At 38.0% G+C, this 9,525-nt stretch overlaps 1 protein-coding gene across 1 annotated transcript; it reads left to right on the forward strand.

Moving 5' to 3' along the window:
• Positions 1-3,281: 3,281 nt before the first annotated feature.
• Positions 3,282-5,516, forward strand: LOC145038735 (lysine histidine transporter 2-like). Its single transcript, XM_078987001.1, has 7 exons — positions 3,282-3,541; positions 3,690-4,076; positions 4,154-4,547; positions 4,628-4,733; positions 4,819-4,910; positions 5,032-5,100; positions 5,233-5,516. The coding sequence occupies exons 1-7, from the start codon at positions 3,372-3,374 to the stop codon at positions 5,329-5,331; spliced, it is 1,317 nt and encodes a 438-aa protein (XP_078843127.1). The 5' UTR covers positions 3,282-3,371; the 3' UTR covers positions 5,332-5,516.
• The last annotated feature ends 4,009 nt before the right edge of the window (positions 5,517-9,525 follow it).

The raw sequence follows: 9,525 nt of genomic DNA on the forward strand, positions 1-9,525 counted from the left end.
ATATATATATATATATATATATATATATATATATATATATATATATATACTTTTAAAACATCTAGACATGTTAAATTATATGCATTTATATATATGATTATATAAATTGTCTTGACAAACAAACATAATAATGTGACAACCCGAAGTTTTCATTCTGTACTACATATCAAGTCAATAGAATTCAGAACAGTTACTGTTAACTTTCAAATGATTTGGGATAAGTTTGAACATTTTATGATTTACACTTTAGGAGATGCCAGGAGAGGGGATGCTATTTGAGTTATTGTGCAACAATGACATTTCATACTCCAAGAAATTGGAATTACACGACCCAAAAATAGAGTTTGCGGTCCAAAACCCTAGGGGTATATATATGGTCCTTATCCATATTTATTCATTTCTTCCATTTCCAACTAGAGAAAAACCAAATTCTCTCTCACGGATCTTCGGTCTTTCGTCCCAAATCGTGAGTACTTCTATCTAAGTGTATTATAGGGCTTGATATGTGTCTAATAAACTAGAAATCGTATCAAAATGTAAACCCTTCTTTAAGGGACAAATGAGTGCCCTAGTCCCTTCCTTTTGCAATGAAACTAGCCTAGAACCCTATTGTTTGTAGGACTAGAAAACACCCCAAGAACACCAAGAGTAAGGTGTTCATGACCCAAGAAGTTCTTGGATCGAGAACCCCAATCAAGAGTGCCAAAGTGTGCTTTAAACTCTTCATAAGCCTTGGACACTAGCCTAGATTCATTCCTAGTTAAGTTAGGGACTTGAAAACACCAAAAACACCATACCCATGAGAGATTACGGTCGTAATCTCTAAGGGATTTGGTTCTAGGGCCGTGAACTCCTCAAAGGAGTTGAAAGGTGCCCTAACCTTTTCCAAGGACTAAGCCATCAAGTAGAAATGATTCTTAGGGTCTTGTAAAGCCTCAAAACATCAAATGGTCATGAAATTATGAGCTTACGGCCGTAAACCCATGAGTTTACGACCATAAACTCATTTGTTGAGAACCTTAGGGTCGTGAACTCCCTTAGGGAGTTTTCCATGAACCTTACACCCATTAGCCATACCCCATAACACTTGGATGCAACCCTTGTGATCTTTAAACACTTGAAACAAAGTGTTTTCATGTTCTAGAATGTCCCAACATAATTCATGTTCCAGCTCAATCTCCCTCTTTTGGGCATTTGCCTGGAGCTCAGCAAATATCTGGTATGTTGAGTTTGCCACGAACTCACGGATGTCTCTCCTCAGTATGCTCAGATATCGACTCATGCGTGGCTGCTCAGTAGACACTTGCTCAGGACAAAACAACGCCCTCTCATGAAACATCCTTGTAATCACAGTCACGGACTCCGTCCCCTACTTGAGGGACAAGAACTCCTGCGCCAACCGTTCCCTCTCCACCTGGGGAACATACTCATCTCAAAACATGGTGGTGAACCTCTCCCAGGTCACCGCTGTAATCTCTGTAGAAGTAAAATCATCCGTTACAAATTTCCACAAGTGCTTCACTCCCAAGCGAAGCTGGTTCAAAGCGAACCGTACCCTCAGATGCTCCGGACAAGAACAAATGTAGAAGCATCCCTCAATGTCTGAGATCCACCTCATCGCAACTATCGGGTCCTGAGTCCCATCAAACTCTGGTGGCTTTGTGTTGCTGAACTCTCGGTACAACAATGAGTCACCCCTTATGGCCTCGCGGTGGCAACAGCTGTTGTGGCTGCAACAACATCCGCCTCAGTAAAAACAACATACCTCTCGTCAAACGTCTCAATCAGCGTGGTCTTGATAGACCCAAACATCTCCGGAATGGCCTCCCGGATCGCCGCGACCACCTCGTCATGAATCATCTGACAAATCTCCTCATCGCTAACGCCGCTGTCCCCTGGTGTGTGGCGTGTCCCAACCATGATGTCTCTGAAACACAACAGAAAAGATATCAGAGACTCGCTTGAGTATACTCGCACTCGATACTCAATCCTACTTGTTCCTTGGTACCTTAAGGATTCTTACTTGGATTGATCACTGATCCAATTCTTCCAGTAGTACGGGCCCTATACTACCTTCCACAACGCATCGATATTCACCCCAAGTCCTCCTCCTAGTAGCAGTAATCTCTTAGGCTAAGGCATCACAAAGCAGGCCACTCTAGTCCTAGATATGTACTTAGCCTACTCTAGCATGCATAGCATATCACATAATATCTCATAACACATAATGTAAGGGTATTTTGGGAAATCACCGTTCGGGTGCTGACTGATCGTACACACTGCTCCGTTCTGCTTGTCTAAAAATCTTTTACTCTTTTTAGAAAATTTGTTTATTTTATGAAAATATCCGCAAATCCTCAGTTTGAGTTCAAATATCCCCAAAGATGCATCCGAATCCCTCAAACTAAGACTCTGATACCAACTTGTAACGACGTAATTTTTCAAAACAATTTTTCATTTTTCAACACAATAAAACTCATATAATATTCTCAATTCTCATGTTATCAAATGTCATCACAAATAAACATATCCCAGAATCTCAAAATATAATCTCCTGCCAGTGTGTACAGATCATGCCGACGCCTTTCCGCGATCCTCGCTAGTACCTGAAACACATAACACACGGTAAACATAAATGCTTAGTGAGTTCCCCAGAATACCACATACAACACATAAGCCACTCGAGGCTATAACTCGGATGACCCTCCGATCAATGTGTCTCAGTGGGACCCTCCAGTCCTGTAGCTCGTTGGACCCTTCGGTCCGGTCTAATATTTAAACAAAAAGAGGATTAAAATAAGCTAATATTTAAAGAGAAATTAAATATACTCTTACATTTTATTCATACTTATCCTCCTACCATATCAAATGTTGACATTTAATAAAATTGATAATATTTTAGTCCACTTGTCACCATTTAATGTGGGTAGGAGAATAGTAAGACTAAAATGTAGATGGATATTTAATTTATCATATTTAAAACTAGCACACAAACACTCCTTTTTGTACATGCTTTTCAAACTCCTAAATTTCGTAGTGGGTGTGTAAGTTATCTTGTTAAAGGCAAAAGGGGCATATTATGACTCCAACCATACATGTAGGGTAGGGGTGACAATCACATCGGATTACAATGTTCGGCCAATAACTTAAAAAGAAGGATATCGTTATATAGATAAATATAAGTTTATGTGGATAATTAGGTTATCTTAAAAATCCGAATTGGATGGGGATAACGTTATGTATAATGGTATCAACAAACCTAAAAACCTAACAAACCGGTTTTAAGTAACAAACTTCTCCTGCTTTTCCTTCATTATCTTGCTGTTTTCCTCTCTCTCTCTCTCTCTCTCTCTCTCTCTCTCTCTGCAACCATGGCAACTGCGACAACAAAGACAGCCGATGATGAGAAATCGTTGAACGATTGGCTGCCTATCACGTCGTCTAGGAATGCTAAGTGGTGGTACTCCGCTTTCCACAATGTCACCGCCATGGTCGGAGCTGGAGTTCTCGGCCTCCCCTACGCCATGTCCGAACTCGGATGGTACATATATATGTTCTTCATGAACTTTTCTTATTTTAAACCTAATTACTTAACACATCATGAGTATACACAAAAAGTATAAAGTTTTAACAAATCTTTATTTCATGTTGGGCTATAACTTTAATTAATAATATTGTGTTCTTTTCAGGGGTCCTGGAATTACTGTAATGGTTTTATCATGGGTGATAACTCTCTACACCTTATGGCAAATGGTGGAGATGCATGAATGTGTTCCTGGGAAACGATTCGATCGTTACCACGAGCTAGGCCAAGAAGCCTTTGGCAAGAAGCTCGGTCTTTGGGTGGTAGTGCCGCAACAACTCACCGTCGAGGTTGGTGTAAACATCGTCTACATGGTCACCGGCGGCAAGTCCCTCAAGAAAGCTGTTGACACCTTATCACCTCACGGTGGTCCACCAATCAAAACCACCTATTACATCATGATGTTCGCCGCTGTCCAGTTCTTCCTCTCCCACCTCCCCAACTTCAACTCCATCACTGGCGTTTCATTCCTTGCCGCCATTATGTCATTCTGGTACATGCGTCAAATACTTTACATGTGAAACCTAATTTATATAAATATTTTCTTGATACTTATAACTGTGTACGCAGTTATTCAATGATAGCATGGATAGCTTCAGTACGCAGAGGGACTCAACCCGATATTAAGTATACGCCAAAGGCTTCAACCACCACTGGCCAAACGTTTGGATTCTTGAGCGCATTAGGTGATGTAGCCTTTGCCTTTGCTGGCCATAACGTTGTTTTGGAGATTCAAGCAACAATCCCTTCGACACCTGAAACCCCATCCAAGAAACCCATGTGGAGAGGGGTTGTTTTCGCGTATATTGTGGTGGCTTTGTGTTATTTTCCTGTAGCAATGATCGGATACTGGGTTTTCGGTAACACTGTTGAAGACAATGTCCTAATTTCACTTGAACGTCCTCCTGTTATTGTTGCTATTGCAAACCTATTTGTTGTTATTCATGTTATCGGAAGCTATCAGGTATTTTCCGTAGTCGTGATCATCATTTATACCTATTTCTACATATGCTGATTATGTATATTATCTGATCAATTTTGTAGGTTTTTGCAATGCCGGTATTTGATATGGTGGAGTACTTTTTGGTTGTAAAGATGAAATTTAAGCCCACCAAATTCCTACGTTTTGTTTCAAGAACTTCTTATGTTGGTAAGATTCATATATAACTCTTTTCGGTGATTATATTTATGGAGATATTTTGATTTAGTGCTTAAGTGATGTTAATGTTGGGCAGCCTTGACCATGTTCCTTGCTATAACATTCCCATTTTTTGGAGGGCTCTTGGGTTTCTTTGGGGGCTTTGCTTTTGCTCCCACTACATATTTTGTGAGTACATTTCAGTTCATTCTTATACAGTGTGTACAATTGAATATATTATCAATCATATCAAACCAAAATTAAAGTGATGATATATTGATATGGTAATTTGGTGTGTTTTTTTTACCAGCTTCCTTGTATCATGTGGCTAGCCATCAAAAAGCCCAAGAAGTTTGGTCTTTCTTGGTTTATAAATTGGGTAAGTTGCTATTACTATTTTCATTTTTCATGAAGGGTTTTGGTCAATAAGGTTCCTAAACCATTGAAATAAATGGACTCTCTAGAACCATATGAACTTATATAGTATCTGGGTTTTGATTTTTTGGTACAGATATGCATAATTCTTGGTGTGTTGCTGATGTGTTTAGCCCCGATCGGAGCATTGCGGCAAATCATATTGCAAGCGAAGGATTACAGATTTTACTCGTGATTATTATAAGATATGGAGTGTTCTCTTAGAATATGTAGGTTGAAATTAAGTTAATTATTTTAGAAGGTTGTGTCATGATTTCATTTCCTTGCTAAGTTCCTTTTACGTAGGTTTTCATATTTCCTTGTCTAGTTCTATGCTTGAATCTTAATTTCTTATTTATAAAGAAGAAGTGATGTCTTTTATTTCGATTTGAAAAATAATACAAAATCATCTGACAAATATTAAACAATATAAGTGTCATTGCTTTATTAATGGAAAAGCCAGATATTCTTCCTGTTAATATTATCTCCTCGCAAGGGATGAAGCGGCATGACATAGGTTCCTTGATTTGATAAGTGTTGAAATACACTAATCTAAAAAACACCGACTCATTCATGGAGGCTTATAGTCTCCCATATCTAGTTAACCTAACATGGTGGGATGTTTGTTCAACTTTCATTAAAAAACAATTGTTTGGGTGAGTCTTGAGTGAATGCTCATCAAAACCTTAGCTCAACAAGCTATCATATTAGTCCCCTAGGTCTTGAGTGTGAGAAAGACTAGCGAAGATCTCCATGTTTGGCATCCATTTTCATGTTTGGATGGCAAAGAAGAGTATGGGGGCTTTATTGTTGATGTTGAGGACGACAACATCTCTCAATAGAACAAAGAAACAAAATAATGGCATTCTCACAAATCATGACCGTTGGATCAACGAATTGATGTTGATATTAATAGATTGATGTTGATACAAGGTGAGATTGGGATGAGTTTCTCATCCTCATCGAGGAAAATGGCGGCTCAAGTGGCTATTTGGTTTGAGGGTTGTGTGAGTTTAGAGTTTGGTATACCTCCCCGTCATGTGAATTGTGTCTTCTTGGGGGCATGATAACAGAATTTGGGAAAGTAGGTCAGGGCTCTAGTCATGAATTGAGTTCAGTTCTGGTGTTCGGTCGAGTGCGTGCTCGACTCTGTATGCGTTTCAAATGGATAGATTAGGGGTAAGGCATTAGGTTGTGGTTGTGTTAGGATGAAAGTGCCGTAAGACTATGGAGGAGCCCTAGCATTCACTAACGGTCAGTTGGAGTGAAAGTGTTGTAAGACTAAGAGGGAGCCGTAGCATTCACTAATGGTCAGTTAGGATGACAGTGTTGTCACTACTAGAGCACAGACTTTTAATGACATGCAAATAATGTCACTCACGGATTTACGATACGCATCTTGCGTGCGTCCTAAAAAAATGTCAACTTTCCAAAATTTAAAGGATGGAGGACACACATTTATGCTTGCCCTAAAATTACTTGTCGAAAAAAAAAAATTACAAACACAAAGGGCACTTAAGTTAAATGGGTGTCATGTAGAAATGTTGTTTTATAAAATTTAATACGCTCGTAGGTGGGAAACTAAATACCACAAAATTTTGACGTACCCCTCCTTCTTTTACCTCTGCACTTTCTCCACTAGATCTTCACCCACCGATGACCTGCATTCCATCGCTCCATTTTCTCTGCAAACTCTAAACAATCGCCCCCACCATTGAACCCTAAAATCGCAATCCACCTTCCTCTACCTCTTCACTCTCTACACCGACCAGATTGACCTTAATTCTCTCCCTCCTTCTCTCTACCACTACTAGAAAACAGAGCAATAGCGACAGAATTTTAGTGACGAAAAAATCTGTTGGAAAAAATGATGGGTTTCTGACGGATTTTCGACGGAATAATTATTAGGATATTAGCGACGTATTTTGCGACAGTTTGGCAACATAATAAAATCGGTCGGTAGTCTGTTACAACTTCCGACGGTTTACCGACGAAAATCAACAAATCTGAAATTCCGTCGGTAATCGGTTGGTAAAATAATATTTTATTTTTTAATTGTAAGGGCAATTCGGTAAAATCAAATAAGGGTATTTCACAGCCTATGATGTGCTGCATATCGACTTGACCTAAATTAAGGGGCATATCAACTTAACCTAAATCAAGGCTCGCAGAACTGCGAACAAAGGTCGACAACACGAAGCATCGCCTCCGGGATCTCGCTCTCTCTTGCCGCCACCGTCGACGGAGCTGAAGGTGTCGAGCGCTCCAATTTCTGGAATTCGTTGAGTACTGCTAAATTCTCTTTGAATAGCTTACAACACAAGTATGTATTTGCATTATGCTTTCCATTAGACTAGGCTCTACTTATCAATTGATTAATTCGTTGAGTACTGCTAGCCTCCCCCTTTCTTTTTTTAGGTTTAACAATTTATGGATCTTAAATCATTCATCAGATGCTCTTGACTATTCCTTAGACAAAATTATTATCTAATCGAGTACACGGTCATTGCATCTATTTGACATTGTTTTGTATGTTAAGATAGAGTAGTTTCTTAATGATAATAAAAACAATGTGGAATGAAAGATCTTTGACAGTACAGTTACATTGTGAATTTGTGGGCAAATTTGCTCTGTATATTATCTAACTGTTCTTTAGTTCGATGACTCCTTTTGTAAATTAAAGTTATCGTAGCTAACTTCTAATTATGGGCTACCAATTGTTCAGTGTGTAGTTAAATCAACAGTTCTGATTGGACATCCTACTTTGGTATGTCTTTTGCACAGACACAAATGTTAATGTTCTAAGGTTCAACAGATTTTAGCAACCTTGATTTGTAGTTGAAAAGTAGAGATGAAATCCAAATCAAGACCTGGAGCATTAAGCGTGTATATTTACATTCCCAATATTACTGGTGAGTTCATCTGTCCTCTTTCACAAGCCAAAACTCTTGTGATATACATATACCAAATGATACTTCAATCATTGAATTAAAGAATTTGTTAACTCATAATATCACATGTCTCAACAATTTACCCTCTTTCACAAGTCAAAGTCCCATTATTTTTTCTATATCCTAGGTTAAAAAGCTGAAATTTGAAGGGCACCTTTTTTGGGGTAATGTAATGCTATAACTTGTTAAGCATACAATGGAGAAAATCAACCAAAAGGAGACAAATACAGCAGCAGAATGATATATGATTCAATAACCAAAATATCTTTAAAACAACGAAAGAAAAATTAAGTAAATTAGCTATTCGAGATTCTAACGTCTCCCATAGGAAAAATTCAAGGAATTTCATTCATGCTCTCGCTCTTATTCCTAAGATGCTAAATAAGATAGGGTGTAACAAACTTTTCCTTCAAAATTCCCAAACCGCCCATCAACAGAAAAGATGCTAATTTGTATTTCCTATGTTTCCATTTTTCCCTTTCTTCCAAAATAAGTGTATTAATGAGTATGGTCTTTTGAAGTGTTCTACTGCTAGGTTGTTTAGTTTATGTATACATGCTCCGATGTTTCATATAACACTGCTTTGTCATGTACATGATACATAAAAGATCTGATGAATTCTTGTGCCTTTGCTATATGCTTTTTCCAATAAAAAGCTTTTTTCAATCCTATATTTCATCAGGTAAAGGGTAGTAAAGAGCTTTTTGCTTGATTCTTGGTGTAGTTTGAATACATTTTCTCTTTGAAAGGATGTAGTTAAGATATTCAATGGTCATTTTTGCTTTTCAGATTTGTTTGTGGTGCTTTAGATGTGTTGAGAAAAGTAAACTTTTATTATCAAACTTAAACATTAATTTATATTTTGTATTAGAAGTGTGTTTCTTATATGTGTAGGTGTGTGTTGTGTAAATTGTGCAGGTGTTACAGGATTTATGCGCGGATCTATTTCGGGTTATTTCAGGTTATAACCCAGGTATATAAAGCAGTCAACAGGAGAGGATGAGTTAATTATGTATCAAATATTTTAGATGGTTCTTATCCTCTCTCTCTCTCTCTCTCGTTCTCATACACAGATTAGGGTTTGTTCATATTGTAAAGAAAAATTATGTGTCTTACAGTTTCTGTTGTATTCTAGTTTTCATATGAGAGTGAGTGAATTTGTAGTGAGGTTTCTTTTGTAATCTGTTGATGTATAAACCATCTGTTTCATAGTGAATGAAATGATGCAGTTGGGAAATCTTTGAGTTGTTCAGTTTTTTAAGATGGTATCATAGCTTTAGGCTTTGTTTTCTATTGTTCAAACGCTTGGTGTGATTGTTCGTCTCTTGGTGGTTGAGTTATATTTAGATCTTGTTTTTTTTGTTTGAATCTGTTTGTTGTTTACCGATCTAAGTGTTCGTCTGAACTCTTGGTTCGTTGATTCATAAATTGTTGTTCGT

This window comes from Lactuca saligna, chromosome 4, assembly GCF_052625555.1.
Source record: "Lactuca saligna cultivar CGN05327 chromosome 4, ASM5262555v1, whole genome shotgun sequence".
NCBI classification, from domain to species: Eukaryota; Viridiplantae; Streptophyta; class Magnoliopsida; order Asterales; family Asteraceae; genus Lactuca; species Lactuca saligna.